Source organism: Cetorhinus maximus, chromosome 13 (genome assembly GCF_964194155.1).
Source record: "Cetorhinus maximus chromosome 13, sCetMax3.hap1.1, whole genome shotgun sequence".
In the NCBI taxonomy this organism is placed as follows: domain Eukaryota; kingdom Metazoa; phylum Chordata; class Chondrichthyes; order Lamniformes; family Cetorhinidae; genus Cetorhinus; species Cetorhinus maximus.
In genome coordinates, this window is record NC_135891.1 from 107,193,744 (window position 1) to 107,211,216 (window position 17,473).

Here is a 17,473-nt window from a genome sequence, read left to right on the forward strand (position 1 = left end):
TTCATTTGCTATCTAATCTTGCCAAACCTGACCTTAGGTTCATTGTACTGACACTGGATATTGCAAGAGGAAAGTGTGCCATTTTCCAGCACTAATATCCCTTGACTTGATGGGCACAGCATTTCAGGGGAAAAACGGAAGGTGACCATGTAATTTTTGATCTAATTAATGCTGTTGTGTCAAGCATTTGGCAGAAGTGATGGAGAGGCTCAGGTCAGTGCTCGTTAGTGGACATGAACTGGAGATCTCCAGCTTCACTGAGGAAAATTTTCAATTTTGCTCCATCCGGCAACTCAGCAACCCACTTTCCAAGACTATTTCTAGCATTTGGAAGCTCCTCAGATTTGAATATCTGTTCTGTCAATTTGAGAGAAACCACTGTTTTTCTTATTTTTTTAAATCACACTTGCTATATTTTTTTCTTGTCCGCTTTGTGTTAAATCTCATTTATATTTTCTGTTTTATTTTTCTCCTTTGGCATTTTGCTCCTCTTCCAGGTAGCTGCCTTTTCCCAACTGTTTCACTTATTTTGCCAATGTTCCCCTCCTTTTTGTCTGACTGAAGAGTAGTTCGGGGTGATCAGGAAAGTAACCTCATGGTCTGCTTGCAGGGTTCATTAAATCAGATCGGCAAGCTTTTCAGCCTAGTGGAGGAAGCAGGACTGAAGCCTAATTTGGACTGCTACATGGCAGCATTGGAATGCATGGGACGCATGGAAAACTGCTCTTCCTGTGTGATTGAGAGGTAAGCAGTGATAGTAAAAATCAGGAAAAATGTCACAGACGCTGTAAATTCTCTTTCTTGCACATTCCCATTGGCGAGCAGTAGGAGCAAAATAGCCCAGGGAAACATGCACATTGACTGCAGCCGAATAGGTTTCAACTGTTGCCCATACATCTGTTCTTAGGGAAAATACCTTATTGAGGCCAACAATAACCTATAAATTTATCTCTCAAGAATTGAACAATGCAAAACAGCTGCCATTGATAAGATTTCTTCAGTTGATGGTTAGACTTACAAACTCAATTAAGTATATTTTTGGTACCTTTTTCACTGTTGACAAAAGAATCTTTCACACCTGTTGGAGTATGGAATGCATAGACTTGGAACTTTATCACCGTTCCTTCACTGCAATCCTCTTGAGGAAATTAAGTATGTTAGAAATGCAGCGTGGCTTATGCTCAAGGAATTCATCTAGAATGAAATTTGAGCACAACAGCAGTTAATTTGATGTTTTGTTTCTCCCCAGGCTAAAATCTTTTTTGGCTAGGAGACAGACGATATTGAATATCACACATTTTGAGTTTGGTACAAATACTTAATGTACTCGTATCAAATTATTTGCTTGTTCAGCAGAGATTTTAGCTGCTACTAAAAATAGGAAATTTGGAAAATTAATATAAGCACATTAAGTATATGTATGATAACATTAATAAGAGTAACTTCTAGCCCCATTACTTATTTATCAGCTTCGAGAGAAAGTTGAAGGTAAATGTGTCGAAGCAGTCAGTTTATGTTGGAGTCTGATCATGATAACCTGAAAGTAGCCTTGAAATCTGTTTTATGCATGTTCTTTATGTAGCATGTGTTACTGAGTACTGGTAGGAATGTTTAATGCATTTCTTGTGGCAATGTATTTTTCCTGATTTTCCTATTAGTTGCATTGACTAGCCAAAATTTCCTATACAGGTGATGTACTTTCACTTTTCCTTCCCTATTCATAGTCACCTCTGGTGTACTCCAAAACTCTAAAATTGGATCCGTCATATGTATCACAGGCATGGTGGCTCTTGGCAACATCGCGTGAAAACATAGGGTCAGCTTCCGCTTTTTTTATTAATTTGTGGAGGGTGAGCATCACTGGCAAGAGAAGCATTTGTTGCCATCCCTAATTGCCCTTGAGGTGATGAGTCGCTGCCTTGAATCACTGAAGCCTCTGTTGTTCGGGTACATCTATAGTTCTGTTAGGATGATCGTTCCTGGTTTTTGACCCAACAACAATGAAGGAATGGCAATTAAGTTTGAAATCTGGGTCTGTGGCTTAGATGGAAACCTGCAAGTGGTGGTGTTCCCATGTGCTGGAGCCCTGGGGGTTCTAGTTGGTAGAGGTTGCGAGTTTGGAAGGTGCTGTCAAAGGAGTCTGACAAGTTGCTTCGGCATATCTTTCAGATAGTGTACACTCCTGCCACTGTGCAGCAGTAGTGGAGGGAGTGAATATTTAAGGTGGTGGATGGAGTGCCGATCAAGGCAGACAGCTTTGTTCTGAATGGTGTCAAGCTTCTTGAATGTTGTTGTAACTGCACTCATCTGGGTCAGTGGAGAATATTCCTTTTATATTCCTGATTGGTGGTGCAGCACAGAGTCATCAACTTTCCCCTAAGCCACCTTCAATCACCAGCTTCTGCTGAACCCGCTTGAATTGCCAGGTCCTCTCCTGAGCCCTGTTTGATGGCCGGGGCCTCTGCTGAGCCCCCTTGGACTGCCGGGGCCTCTGCTGAGCCCCCACTGTCTGCCAGCTGCAGCCCTTTTTCTGCTTGGACCCTCTTTTTCTGCTCTTCTTCTTAACTGGGGCCTCTCCCTGCCCCCTGTCACAGTCCCCTGTCTGGGACTTTGTTTGGGACCTCTCCCTGTCTCCTGCCTGGGTCTCTTCTTGATTATGGCGCACTGCTGTCAGGATGGCCAAGCCCTTTAATTGCTGGATTGCGCATGGGCTGCCCACTCCTGGCCCACGCATCTGCATAATTCCCCGAAGCCTATCGGGGCTTGGAGGTCTCGGCCCTCACAAAATCACACAATGCAGAAGAGGCCCTTCGGCCCATTGAGTCTGCACAGACACGTGAGAAACACCTGACCTACCTACCTAATCCTATTTACCAGCACTTGGCCCATACCCTTGAATGTTATGACATGCCAAGTGCTCATCCAGGTACTTTTTAAAGGATGTGAGGCAACCCGCCTCCACCACCCTCCCAGGCAGTGCATTCCAGACCGTCACCACCCTCTGGGTAAAAAAGTTTTTCCTCACATCCCCCCTAAACCTCCTGCCCCTCACCTTGTGACTGACCCTTCAACTAAGGGGAACAGCTGCTCTCTATCCACCCTGTCCATGCCCCTCACGATCTTGTACACCTCGATCAGGTCGCCCCTCAGTCTTCTCTGCTCCAACAAAAACAATCCAAGTCTATCCAACCTCTCTTCATAACTTAAATGTTTCATCCCAGTCAACATCCTGGTGAATCTCCTCTGCACCCCCTCCAGTGCAATCACATCCTTCATATAATGTGGCGACCAGAACTGCACACAGTACTCCAGCTGTGGCCTCACCAAAGTTCTATACAACTCCAACATGACCTCGCTACTTTTGTAACCTATGCCTCGATTGAATCAGTACTTCACATACGTCTTCACCCAAGAGAATGAAGATGAAGGTATGGAACTCAGGGAGAGAGAGTGCGAGGTTATTGAGCAAATTGATATAGGGAGTGACAAGGTATTGGAGGTGTTGGCAGGCTTAAAAGTGGACAAATCTCCAGGTCCGGATGATTTGCGTCCCAGACAGCTGTGGGAGGCCAGGGAAGAGATGGCAGGGGCTCTGACCCAAAAGGCAAGTGTCCCATATGCCTTTTTCACCACCCCACTAACATGCCCCTCTATTTTCAGAGATCTATGGACACACGTGCCAAGGTCCCTTTGTTCCTCAGAACTTCCTAGTGTCATGCCGTTCATTGAATACTTCCTTGTCAAATTACTCCTTCCAAAGTGTGTCAACTCACACTTCTCAGGGTTAAATTCCATCTGCCACTTATCTGCCCATTTGACCAGCCTGTCTATATCTTCCTGTAGCCCAAGACACTCAACCTCACTAGTAACCACCCGGCCAATCTTTGTGTCATCCGCAAACTCACTAATCCTACCCCCCACATAGTCATCTATGTCGTTTATATAAATGACAAATAATAAGGGACCCAGCACAGATCCCTGTGGTACGCCACTGGACACTGGCTTCCAGTCACAAAAGCAGCCTTCTGTCATCTCCCTCTGTCTCCTACAACTAAGCCAATTTTGAATCCGCCTTGTCAAATTACCCTGTATCCCATGTTCATTTGCCTTCTTTATAAGTCTCCCATGTGGGACCTTGTCAAAGGCTTTGCTGAAATCCATATAAACTACATCAACAGCACTACCCTCATCTACACACCTGGTCACTTCCTCAAAAAACTCGATCAAATTTGTTAGGCATGACCTTTTTCTGACAAAGCCATGCTGACTATCCCTGATCAAACCCTGCCTCTCCAAGTGGAGATAGATTCTCTCCTTCAGAATTTTCTTCAGTCGTTTCCCAACCACTGACGTGAGACTCACTGGCCTGTAGTTCCCCGGCTTATCTTTACAACCCTTCTTAAATAGTGGAACCACATTAGTTGTTCTCCAGTCCTCTGGCACCTCCGCCGTTGCCAGAGATGAATTAAAAATTTGGGTCAGGGCCCCTGCGATCTCTTCCCTGGCTTTCCACAGCTGTCTGGGACACAAATCATCTGGACCTGGAGATTTGTCCACTTTTAAGCCTGCCAACACCTCCAATAACTTGTCACTCCCTATATCAATTTGCTCAAGAACCTCGCAGTCTGACTCCCTGAGTTCCATACCTTCATCCTCATTCTCTTGGGTGAAGACGTATGTGAAGTATTCATTCAGCACACTAGCGATGTCCTCTGACTCCAACCATAGATTGCCCCCTTGGTCCCTTATGGGCCCTTAGCCTTTCCCTGGTTATCCTCTTCCCATTGATATACTTATAGAATATCTTGGGATTTTCCCTACTTTAACCAGCCAGAGCTTTCTCATATCCCCTCTTTGCTCTCCGAATTGCTTTCCTAAGCTCCACCCTGCACTTACTGTACTCCACTAATGTCTCCGCTGATTTGCTTCCCTTATACCTGCTAAAAGCCTCTCTTTTCCTTCTCATCGTAACCTGAATATCTCTGGTCATCCATGATTCTCTGAGTTTGTTATTCCTATCACCCTAGAGGGAACATCTTGAGCCTGTACCCTCCCCATTTCCTTTTTGAATGCCCCCACTGCTCCTCAAGTAGCTGTTCCCAGTCTACCTTGCCCAGATCCTGCCTTATTTTACTAAAATCCACTCTCCCCCAAATCATCCAAAACATTTTTTTGCAACTTGTCTATTTCTTTGTCCATAACAAACTTAAACTGTACCATGTTGTGGTCGCTATCACTAAAATGCTCCCCTACCACCACCTCAGCCACTTGTCTGGCTTCATTCCCCAGAATTAGGTCCAGCACTGCGCCGTCCCTTGTTGGACCCTCTACATATTGACCTAAAAAGTTCTCTTGTACACATTTCAAGAAATCCACTCCATCCAAGCCCTTAACACTATGTCTATCCCAATTAATGTTGGGAAAGTTGAAAACACCTAATATAATTACCCTATTGTTATTGTTTTTACACACTTCCACAAATTGTGCATATATTTGCTCCTCAGTTTCTCACTGACTATCTGGAGGTCTATAATAAACACCTAACAATGTGGCTGCCCCTTTTTTATTCCTATGCTCTACCCACAAAGCTTCATTCAATGCCCCCTCCAAGATATAATTTCTCCTTACTGCAGTAACTGACTCCTTAACTAATAATGCAATGCCTTCTCCTCTTTTACCCCCTCCCCTGTCGCACCATGAGAAGGTAAGTTGGATCTCATCAAGAGATGGTTAGGTTCTCGTTGAAGCTGGTCATTGGCTGGCAGTTGTATGACATGAATGTTACTGGCCACTTATCAACCCAATCTTGAATGTTGTTCAGGCCTTTTTGCATGCGGGCAAGAGCTGCTTCAGTATCTAATAAGTTGCAGATTTACTGAACATTGTGCAATCATACTGATGACACCTATGTTTCTACATTCCCATCAATTCAAAGGCTGCTGCACTTTACAGTTGCCTAATCGACATTAGGCTGGAGAAGCTAAAATTTATTACCAGTAAATGTCTGCAAAACCAAATAAATCTATCTTTCTGACTCCTGCAACATCTTGACTTTAGCAACTTCCCCAACTGCAACCTCAGATGAGTCAGATGATTATGGAATCTCATAGTACTCCTTGTATCCTGAGATGAGGTTCCCCTCAATCGCATATGCTCTATTATCAAGATCATTTTCATTCACCTCTGCAATGTTACAGTATATCCCCTATTTTTCCCATTACACACTCAGATGCTTTAATCCATAGCTCTTCTAATGCTTTGCTCAATGCTATCACAGCTCAACAGTTCACAAATTACAACTCATTTAGCATAATGTGTTCATGTCCTTATCTGCACAAAGTCTGGTATGCTGATCACACCTTCCTTCTCTCAAACCTCTCTGCCTCCTTGTGCTGCAGTGACTTAATGTCAGAAATGCCTCGCTTTCAAATTCCTGCATGTCTCCCGCAATCTTTTGTTTGTGACCTCATCCAGCCTTGTAGGTCTATACAGCGATTTTCTGCCACACTCCCTCAGTTTCTTAACCTGCTCATTCAGTCACTTTGTGAACTACCCCCTGGAGCTCACTGGCTAATCCTTCTTGCCTCACCATTTCTTTCTCAACATTCGAAACATTTAAGAACTAGAGGGCACAGTTGAAAATAATTGGCAAAAGGAGTAAATGTGATGTGAGGAAAAATTTTTTCACCCAGGAAAAGGTTGGAGTCTGGAACAAACTCCTTGAAAGGGTGACGGAGGTAGATTCCATCAAGGTATTTTAAAGGGAGTTGTTTTGCTACCTGAAATAAGAAAGTGTGCAAGATTACAGGGATAAGAGAGGGGAGTGGGATTCGGTGGATTGCTCTTTCAGAGAGCCAGTGCAGACTTGATGGACCAAATGGCCACCTCCTGCACTGTAAAGATACTGTGATACCATTTCAAATCTTTTCTTTTCAAACTGCTTTTTACCAATGTAAATACAGAAAGCCACTGAACCTACGGCACCCTCCTACAGTTCATGCTGGTGTCAAATATAAGCACCTTAAAATGCTTAGAAGTGGCTCTTCATGCTCTCCACCAAACCTCAACACACACCCAGGGACAGTGCCAGATCTGACTAGATCTGACTAGAATCCTGTGTGAAGTGCTAACATTTCCTTTTGGAATTCTGATTGATCTGCTCTGTGTTTCCAGCATGTTCTATTTTTATTGTACAAAAATTTTACTTGGCAATAATCATGTGGAGAAGATGAATTACTTCAAATAACTCAGATTTACTTCTACTTCTTGTCTATGTTTTGATGTTTTTATGCATCATCTCACTCCACTCCCAGTCTCCATTCTAAGAATATGAACAGTGGAGACATGAATATGGCAAAGCTGTAGATCTGTCCTGTTGGTGACTATTTGGAAAGACAAATAACTTGAATTTATTAAGGGCCTTTTACATCATCAGGCTACAGCAAAGTTTTAATAGTTAATTAAGTAATTTTTAAGTGTATTCCATGTTATTATCTATGCAAACACATATTAATGTGTGCACAGTAAGTTGCCGTAAACAGAAATATTACAAATGACTAGTCAATCTGATTTCTGATGGTGTTAGTTAAACAATGAATGCCACAGCACTAGGGATCTCTTCTGCACTTTGAATAGTATCATGGACTTTTATAGCCTTGGTTTTACATTCTTAAAAAGTGGCATCTCAAGCAAGATAGCATTCCCTCAGTCGTGTACTGAAACATCAGCCTACATTTGTTGGTCAAGTCCTGAAGCCAGGACCTTCGAACTCAGAGGTAACAAGGCTACCACTGAGTCCATTTGGCAATTTGCACTGCCTTTGGTAAAATTATTCTTTATCAACCAAGTTATGAAAAATTGCACGTTCAAATGTGAAACAGTCTGTAGCTGCATTTATGTAAGAAGTGTAATATCAAAGCAAAGTGGTTGCACTACATACTGATGCTAAAATTGTACAAGAAATCTCGAATCAGAAAATGACCTGCTCCAAAGGGAAGCAGAGCTGCATTTCCTGGAAGTAAGGAATCTCTCTTTGCTTTGCTTTAGAGTTGGGACAGTCTCTGACTCCAGATTTACATTGCAATGAAATTTGGCATGAAATTAAACTACCTCACACCAATATTATAATTAGAAGGTAGCTGCAGCTGGTGGACATAGCAATATGTAATTGTTTTCACCACTAGATGGCTCCTGTGATCTTTGCACCTAATTGGAGAATTAGTCGAGTATTTCATTACATTTTTTTATTCATTCATGAGATGTGGGCTTCACTGGCTGGGCCAGCATTTATTGCCCATCCCCAGTTGCAATTGAGAAGGTGGTGGTGAGCTGCCTTCTTGAACCTCTGCAGCAAATATGGTGTAGGTACACCCGCAGTGCTGTTAGGGAGGGAGCTCCAGGATTTTGACCCAACGACAGTGAAGGAATGGCAATATATTTCCAAGTCAGGATGGTGAGTGACTTGGAGGGGAACTTCCAGGTGGTGTTCCCATCTACCTGCTGCCCTTGTCCTTGTAGGTGGCAGGTTTGGAAGGTGTTGTCTAAAGAGCCTTGGTGAATTCCTGCAGTGCATCTTGTAGATGGTACACATTGCTCCTACTGTGCGTTGGTGGTGGAGGGAGTGGATGTTTGTGGATGGGGTGTCAATCAAGTGGGCTGCTTTGCCCTGGATGGTGTCAAGCTTCTTGAGTGTTGGAGCTGCACTCATCCAGGCAAGTCGGGAGTATTCCATCGCACTCTTGACTTGTGCCTTGTAGATGGTGGACAGGCTTTGGGGAGTCAGGAGGTGAGTTACTCACGACAGGATTCCTAGCTTCTGACCTGCTCTTGTAGCCACAGTATTTATATGGCTATCCAATTCAGCTTCTGGTCAATGGTAACCCCCCAGGATGTTGAAAGTGGGGGAATTTAGCTTTGTAATATCATTAAATGTCAAGGGGAGATGGGATCTCTTGTTGGAGATGGTCATTGCCTGGCACTTGGGTGCTGCGAATGTTTCTTGCCACTTGTCATCCCAAGCCTGGATATTGTCCAGGCCTTGCTGCATTTGGACATGGACTGCCTCAGTGTCTGAGGAGTCGCGAATGGTGCTGAACATTGTGCAATCATCAGTGAACATCCCCACTTCTGACCTTGTGATGGAAGGAAGGTCATTGATGAAGCAGCTGAAGACGGCTGGTCCATCCTGATGAACTCCTGCAGTGATATCCTGGAGCTGAGATGACTGACCTCCAACAACCACAACCATCTTCCTTTGTGCTAGGTATGACTCCAACCAGCAGAGAGTTTCTCTCCCCCCACCCCGCCCCGATTCCCATTGACTCCAGTTTTGCTAGGGCCCCTTGACGCCACACTAGGTGGCCTTGATGTCAAGGACAGTCACGCTCAGCTCACCTCGGGAGTTCAGCTCTTTTGTCCATGTTTTAACCAAAGCTGTAATGAAGTCAGGAGCTGAGTGGCCCTGGCTGATTTCAAACTGAGCATCAGTGAGCAGGTTATTGCTAAGCAAGTGCCACTTGATAGCACTGTTGATGACCCCTTCCATTACTGATGATTGAGAGTAAACTGATGGGGTGGTAATTGGCCAGGTTGGGTTTGTCTTTTTTGTGTACAGGACATACCTGGGCAATTTTCCATATTGGGTAGGTGCCAGTGTTGTAGCTGTACTGGAACAGCTTGGCTAGGGGCGCAGCAAGTTCTGGAACAGAAGTCTTCAGTACTATTGCCGGAATATTGTCAGTGCCCACAGCCTTTATACTATCCAGTGCCTTCAGCCATTTCTTGATATCATGTGGAGTGAATTGAATTGAAGACTGGCATCTATGATGCTGGGGACCTGTGGAGGAGACCAAGATGGATCATCCACTCGGCACTTCTGACTGGAGATTGTAGCAAATGCTTCAGCCTTATCTTTGACACTGATGTGCTGGGCTCCCCCATCATTGAGGATGAGGATATCTGTGGAGCCTCCTCCTCCAGTGAGTTGTTTAATTGTGCACCACCATTCACGATTGGATGTGGCAGGACTGCAGAGCTTAGATCTGATCTGTTGGTTGTGGGATTGCTTAGCTCTGTCTATCATTTGCTATTTATGCTGTTTAGCATGCAAGTAGCCCTCTGTTATAGCTTCTCAACAGGTTGACACCTTATTTTTAGGCATGCCCTCCTGCACTTTTCATTGAACTAGGGTTGATCCCCTGGCTTGATGGTAATGGTAGAGTGGGGGATATGCTGGGCCATGAGATTACAGATTGTGTTCGAGTACAATTCTGCTGCTGCTGATGGCCCACAGCGCTTCATGGATGCCCAGTTGAGCTGTAGATCTATTTGAAATCTATCCCATTTAACACGGCGGTAGTGCCATTCAACAAGATTGATGGTATCCTCAGTGTGAAGGCTACATGCTGTAACTGGTATTCTCCTTTAACTATTGTTTATTGAGGATCCTCCTAAAGTCTTTCTTTGACTTAATTTCAGCAGTCATCATCAGTTTGTATATTCTCCCAGAGTTCTATTCCCTGCATTTTCAAATGGCCTGGCACTAGTGACATGAAGGACTACATAAATATTGTGCTGAAATTGTAATAAATATTTAAGCTTGTTTAAACTAGAACTATGCTGAGTGGAAAACAATCATTCATATATATTCATGGTGAACCTTTTTGATGTAAAACACTGAGGGGGTGGTAGAAGCAGGAACTCTCACAACATTTGAGAATTATTTAGATGAGCACTTGAAATACCCTAGCATACAGGGCTACGGGCCAAGTGCTGGAAAATGGGATTAGAATAGATAGGTGCTTGATGGCTGACATGGACACGCTGGGCCGAAGGGCCTGTTTCTGTAATGTATAACTATGACTTGATGTATTCACATCTGGCACATTGTGAATGGTGGATTTCAGCTGCTTGTTGAATCGGCTATTTCTTTAAGCACAAGTGATGATTTCAGTTGATACATTGACAGTTGTACTAACTGATTAGCCCAATACTGAGAACTGCCATGGTACCCGCCATGTGATGTTATCCTTCTGGTAAGGCATTGCAGTAGACAGCATCAGATCACATATAGCACTGTCAAACCATTGAAATCTTTTTAGCTGTTAACAGGCTAAAAGTATTTTAGAAGGCAGAGTATGTTGTCATAACTCTTAAGATTTGGTGATGGATTTTGTATACATTGGTTTTCTATTACGCATGATTCACTGAGGTCTAAATGGAGGTGATTGGCTAAGGAAAATAATTTTTCTGGTGTGCTTATCCTTGACTTATAAGTTGAAGTTATTTTTTGGAAATTTTCAAGATGGTGGTAGGTTATATGTACAGGCCATTCATATGGGAATGACTGGCAGATCATTCTTCTGGAACTTTTTAATCGATGTAGATAATTAAATGTGAAGTGTAATGTGTAGATTTTATACCCTCGGCTTGGGTGGGTTTATCCATTGCCACAACGCCTAGGCCCTGGTGAGGGATAATGCAGTACTAACAGTGGAGGGTGATGTGTTCTTAAAGATAGCTGGACACTTCAGAGTTTACAGTTCCATAGATATGCCTAATCATACATTTCACGTCTACTCTCATCTGTTAGGAGATACTATTCTTTAGAGAACTGATTGAGGAAATACTTCCAGAAATTATATTAAAAATGGAAGGCAATTTAGACTGATTTCCTTGTGATGACCGACTCTCATCATCTGTATTTTAATTCAAGATGAATTTCCTTGAGAGGGAAAGTGGTTCTTCCATGACGTGTTTCAAGCAATTTAGAAAGGGAAACTAGGAAGTTAGTGTAACATTCCATTAATCTTTTACCATTTCTTCATTGAGTCTGGCTTAAGTGGAAGATTTTAACCTGTTAAAGGTACAAAACCTCACATTGTCAAATCTCTTTCTCCGTTGTTTTGCTGGTTCACACATTGGGTAATGGCAGGCCAGATAGTTTTCTTACTCCAGTTAGTTTGTAGTTTCAAAGCAACTGGGGTTTGTCCTTTTGAACATCTGCAAGAATGACGACAGATTGATAATTTTGCACATGACTCAGCAGACTTTTAGTCTTGAATGTTGAGGTATAACTTCTGGTCCTAGCACTGAAATGGTGGGATCAGAGTGAAGCAAGCTTTGTGTTCACTGACATTACACCAAGGATGAGCTCGTTCTGTCGGCAAAGCAAACTCCTAATCTGTTGGGCTTGGTGATGGAAGCATACTGACAATTGGCAAATGGCTTCAAATTGTTTAAAAACTGCAGTGGTACATAGAGAGGCCGCTTGATTGTTGCTGGGTAGAAGCCTGGAAATGGTTGTGAAGTCGCAGCGCATCTCTGTTTCAGATGCCTTGAACTTGCATCTGTAATAAGTTTGGCAAAAGGGATGACTTGCTGGCAAACCAGGGGACCCTGTTACCAGGAGAACAATGTGTTATTTAGAAGGTTAGATTTTAGACCTCAAAAAACTCTTTTGCCAAGAGACAGCATTGGCTCAGAAAGCATTAGCCACATCTACAGTTCAATTTTAGGATTTTTAATTTAGTTGTACTTTATGAATGTATTTCAGGATGCTGTTGAAATAATGACTAAGACATTAGCTGATCTAAGTACTGGCACCCATGATAGATGAATATAGAGACTAGTGTTGCTGAAGGTCTATTTTGCTGCATTATGCATAACAACAACTTGCATTTATATAGTGCCTTTAACATAGTAAAATGTCCCCAAGCTCCCTTATGACCATTACCCAAAAAAATCTGACTGCGTCACATAGAGAGATTTTGGAACAAGTGACTAAATGCTTGGTCAAAGAGTTAGGTTTTAAGAAGCACCTTAAAGGAGGAGAAATAGAGAGGTGGAGAAGTTCAGGGAGGGAATTCCAGAGTTTGGAAACTTGGCAGTTCAAGGCATGACCACCAGTTGTGGGGTGACTAAGATTGTGGATACACAAGAGACCAGATTGAAGGAGTTCAGAGATCCAGGGGTGGGGGTGGTTGCAGGAGGTTATTAAGATGGGGAAGGCAGAGGCCATGAAGGGATTTGAAATCAGGGATGAGAATTTTAAAATTGAGGCGTTGCTGAACTGGGAAACAATGTAGGCCAACAAGCCACAAGGTGATGAGTGACCTGGACTTGGTATGAGTTCAGATACAGGCAACTTGTTAATGCATTGGCCTGATCTGACATTCATCGAAAGGCCTCATTTAAGAAAGCCTGCTGTTTGGCCCATAACTCAATGATATACTCTGCTCTTGGCTATGGATAAGTTTCCTTACCATCTGCATTGTGGTTATGCCTCTTGGAATGGCAGATCTGCAGTCTAGCAGACTGGTGGAGCTTTACTGTTACATACCATGTTCTGAAGTGCTGCTTTTTGTTGCATAAACTATGTTCAGTTATCCTGATGTGTCTCATTGCATCTTAGCTAAGCTTCTGTTTTCAGATGTTTCTAAAGGACCGTGGTTGAGAGGTCTTGATCTTCTCGAAGTTAGTCTTGCTGTCTGTCTTTGCTGGACACCGAGGACTTAAAATGAAAATGCCATGCCTGCTGCCTGGGAAATGGCAGTGAAATTTCAAGATACTGTGTTGTTGGTCATCTGCCCAATAATAGAGTAGAAAGCTCTTGCTGTTCATGAAGGTTATGGGATGATAGATGCCCAGATTGCTACATAGTTGGCATTGTTTACGCCCTGAACTTAGGGGAATCATGTACCTAAAAATAAATAGTGCCCTGTCATTATTCTGATGCATTTTGGGGGAAATGGTGAAGTTACTTACCCTACCTGGCAATTCACACGATCCGCTTGATGCATCAATGTACTGTGTATTAATGCAGCTTGGAATTAGCCTGAGACATAAATGTTCAGCTCTGTGTGCTATCCCTGTGTTGTAGGTCAAATTTGAACAGACCATACAACTGTCATTACCTTCTTGGTGATGAGGAGCCTGCAGAATGCCCTCAGGTATTCCTGGATAACTCTGCTTTGGGATTGCAGACACAGCTGTGTGAGTGAGGGCAGCCATGACTGGTACAAACAAAGCTCTTGTGCATTTTTCTTTTCATCCTGCTCTTCCTTCTCTTAAATAAGACAAAAAGAGAGGAATGCTCATTAAAGTTCCCAAATCCAGAATTTGAATTATAGCAATGAAAGATCCTGCTGGCAACAAGGTGCAAAAAATAAAGCAAATACTTAGAAGTTCAACTCTCTCAGTCTCAAAAATAAATCTGTACTGGTTCTCCTTTAAGCATTGATTTCCCATCAGACCAGAAATTGGTTGTTCCTCATTGCTTGTTTTATATGGCAAGCAGTGTGTTCCCAGTAAATAAAGCAAGGAGTCACATTTGTACTCATTTGCTTTCATTATCGTGTGTTATAATATTTAAATTTCCCATGTCCATTTTGGACAAAAGCACTGCCCACCTCACATAACAGATTAATAATGAGCAATAATAATAATCAGTCAATAATCTGATGAAGAAAATCAAGAATTCTACTTGTCACCTTACCACATTGTACTAAATCTTTTGATCTTTATTTTTTCCCAATGGAGGCAGTTTGCAGATTGGGCTATGTTTCAACATTTTTTGTTAACTATCTAATGTTAATGAATGATCGCTTGTTTTATTCTGGATGGTGTTCCTGCGCTCCTTCATAGTTGTCATTTGGCTGATGCAGCTGTCACCATGGTTTATGTTTTACCCTTCCAAAGGATGGAATGTTCTTTCATCATGTGGTGCTCCATATAGCATTCCAGCTGGCAGCTGAACAGCTAAAAAGTGCCAGTAGTGTGAGATGCACCTGCATGTCAGGCATCCTCTAGGATTTAATGTTTGTCGATATGGGTTTGAGGCAGAATCATTTCGCCTGCATACTACCAGGCCACAAATCTTTGGTCAAAATACACCTTTTGAAAAGGGACCTAGGAACAGCAGTAGGCCATTCAACCCCTCAAGCTTGTCGTGCCATTCAATGAGTTCATGGCTGACATGTATGCATAACTCCATTTACCCAATTTGGCTCCATATTCCTCGGCTAACAAAAACCTATGGGTCTCAGGTTTAAAGTTGCTGATTGTGCTAGCACCTACTGCTTTTTGTTGGAAAGAGAGTTTGACACTTCTACCACCCTTTGTGTGAAGAAGTGTTTCCTGACTTCTCTCCTGAATAGTCTGGTTCTGACTTAAAGGTTATGTCCTCTTGTCCTAGACTTCCCCACCAGTCTATGTACATAATGGTGTCTTTGATTTTCAGCATTGAAGGAGCTGATGCTAGCTTTTATATAATATGATTGATCCACTGCATATTAATTTTCACCTCGGATATCTAGAAGGAGACACTAATATAGACACTAGTGTTTGCTGAATTATTAGTATTCTTATAAATCGATAAAGGCAGGTTAGGTGAAAGCGAAACCTGAAACTTGAAGCCAATCAAGGAGGAAATCATTTTTTATTGACCTAAATTTCTTGGAACAGTGAGTAAATTACAGTGTCTTTTTTAATTTGCTGTTCAAGGTCGTACAACAGGTAATGTGCCCTATCGGTCACAAACTCATTTTGTGAACACAAGCCTCTTTTAATCATTTGCAATTGTTTTTTTTTAAGTTTTATTTTTGAATACACAAAGTAATTTTACAAATTCAAGGTGGAGTAAATAATGATACGATAGGGTGTCAATGATCAATACTAGTTGACTTCCATTCATGGCTGGCACTAGAGATCATTGTGCACTCAGTTTTCTTGGTTGAATAAAAAGTGGTTGCTGATAGGAATGCCCGTGATTAAAGTATTGTCTTTCTAATGGAACTATTTTAAGAACTGAAAGCATTTTTAATGACTCCAAGTGTATCAGCAAATCTATCTGTTTCTATATGCATTGACTATTATGTTCTACTTGCAGGATGTTTCAGTGACATTCTGAGGGGTCTTGACAGGGCGGATGTGGAAAGGATGCTTCCTGTTGTGGGATAATCTAAAAATAGGGGTCATTGTTTTCAAAAAAAGAGGTCACTCAATACAGAAATGAGGAGAAATATTTTCTCTCGAGGATTGAGTGTCTTTGGAATTCTCTTCATCAAAAGGTGGTGGAAGCAGAGTCTCTGGATATTTTTAAGACACAGGTAGATAAATTCTTGATAAGCAAGGGGGTGAAAAGGGGTAGGTGAGAATGTGGAGTTGAGGTTACAGTCTGATCAGCCATGATCTTATTGAATGGCAGAGCAGGCTCGAGCGGCTGAGTGGCCAACTCTTGCTCCTAATTCGCATGTTTGTACATTGGCCCAGATCCTCTGGTCTTTGATTGTCGGATACCAGACGTACCCCCGATGATATGCGTTGGGGCTCCTCGGAGGTCCCATCACGCTGACTCTATGGGAATTGCCCAGGAGATTTGAACTTACAGTTGGCAATTCCCCTGCTCCCTGGGACCTACCGGAAAAGTCTGCAACTCTGAGTTAGAGTCAGAGACTTTGAACGGTTCCAACTTACTTACCTGAATAGTTAGCCAGGAAATGTTAGACAGAAAAATCCTTGTCTAACTCCTGGGTAACTATGCAACTGACACCACTCTTGATCCCTCCCACTCCCACTCCCACCCCTGACCCCCCCCCCAACTCACCTCTGACCCTTTGACTCCCCCGATCCACCCTCATCCCACTGACTCACCTCCCTGCCCCCCACGCTGAACCCCTGATCTGACCTCACCACCTGACTCTCCACGCTGACCACCCTACTCCTTCCCAACCCTCAGACTACCCTCCGACTCGATCTCACCACTCAACTTCCCCCCCGCCCGATCCTCCCCGACCTCCTAACCCTACCTGACCTGACCTCACCACCCTATCCACCTGCACCCTACCCCATTACTCACCCCCCTATTCACCATTTACTCATTCACTCACCCATTCACTCATACACACATACACTAACACACTGAGACTGTTCAAATGCCCCAGCTTTTCAGTTTGTTAGTGAATGCTTACCAGAATATGGTAACTAGTGTCGTGAAAAGTGGGTGTGGTTTATAATCCCCTGACAAGTCAGCGCTACAAAGAAGCAGTTCAATTTCAAGAATGCTCCGTATTTCTGGAGAAATTGGGATCAGGAGTCCCAGCCAGAAATGCGGAGCTCCAGCTAGGTGCAGAAATGTAGGAGCGGAGTGGCAATACAATGGTGATTGCTGTTCCTCAGAAGATTCGGGCCATTGCATTTCTTGGTTTCAACGTTCTAATTGAGTAAAATGGGCCTAGAATCTCTGGAATTTAGAAGAGAGAGGAGCATTTGCATTGAAACATATAAGATTGTGGAAGAGCTTGACGGGTTGGATGCTGAGAAGCTGTTTCCTCCAGCTGGAGAGCCTAGAACTCAGGATGATAGCCATAAGGGTATTGACTGAGATGAGGAGTAATTTCTTCACTCAGAGCATTGTGAATCTTTGGGATTCTCTACCCCAGAGGTCTTTGGATGCTCAGTTGTTAACTATATTCAA

General features: G+C 43.0%; 1 protein-coding gene across 1 annotated transcript in view; it reads left to right on the plus strand.

Annotated features, from left to right (window-relative positions):
- polrmt (polymerase (RNA) mitochondrial (DNA directed)) overlaps positions 1-17,473 on the plus strand; it is a 125,781-nt gene that overhangs the window by 11,899 nt on the left and 96,409 nt on the right. Inside the window, exon 4 of the mRNA XM_078555949.1 lies at positions 611-744. Coding sequence (XP_078412075.1) covers positions 611-744 — 134 coding nt within the window. The remainder of the gene's footprint in view (positions 1-610; positions 745-17,473) is intronic.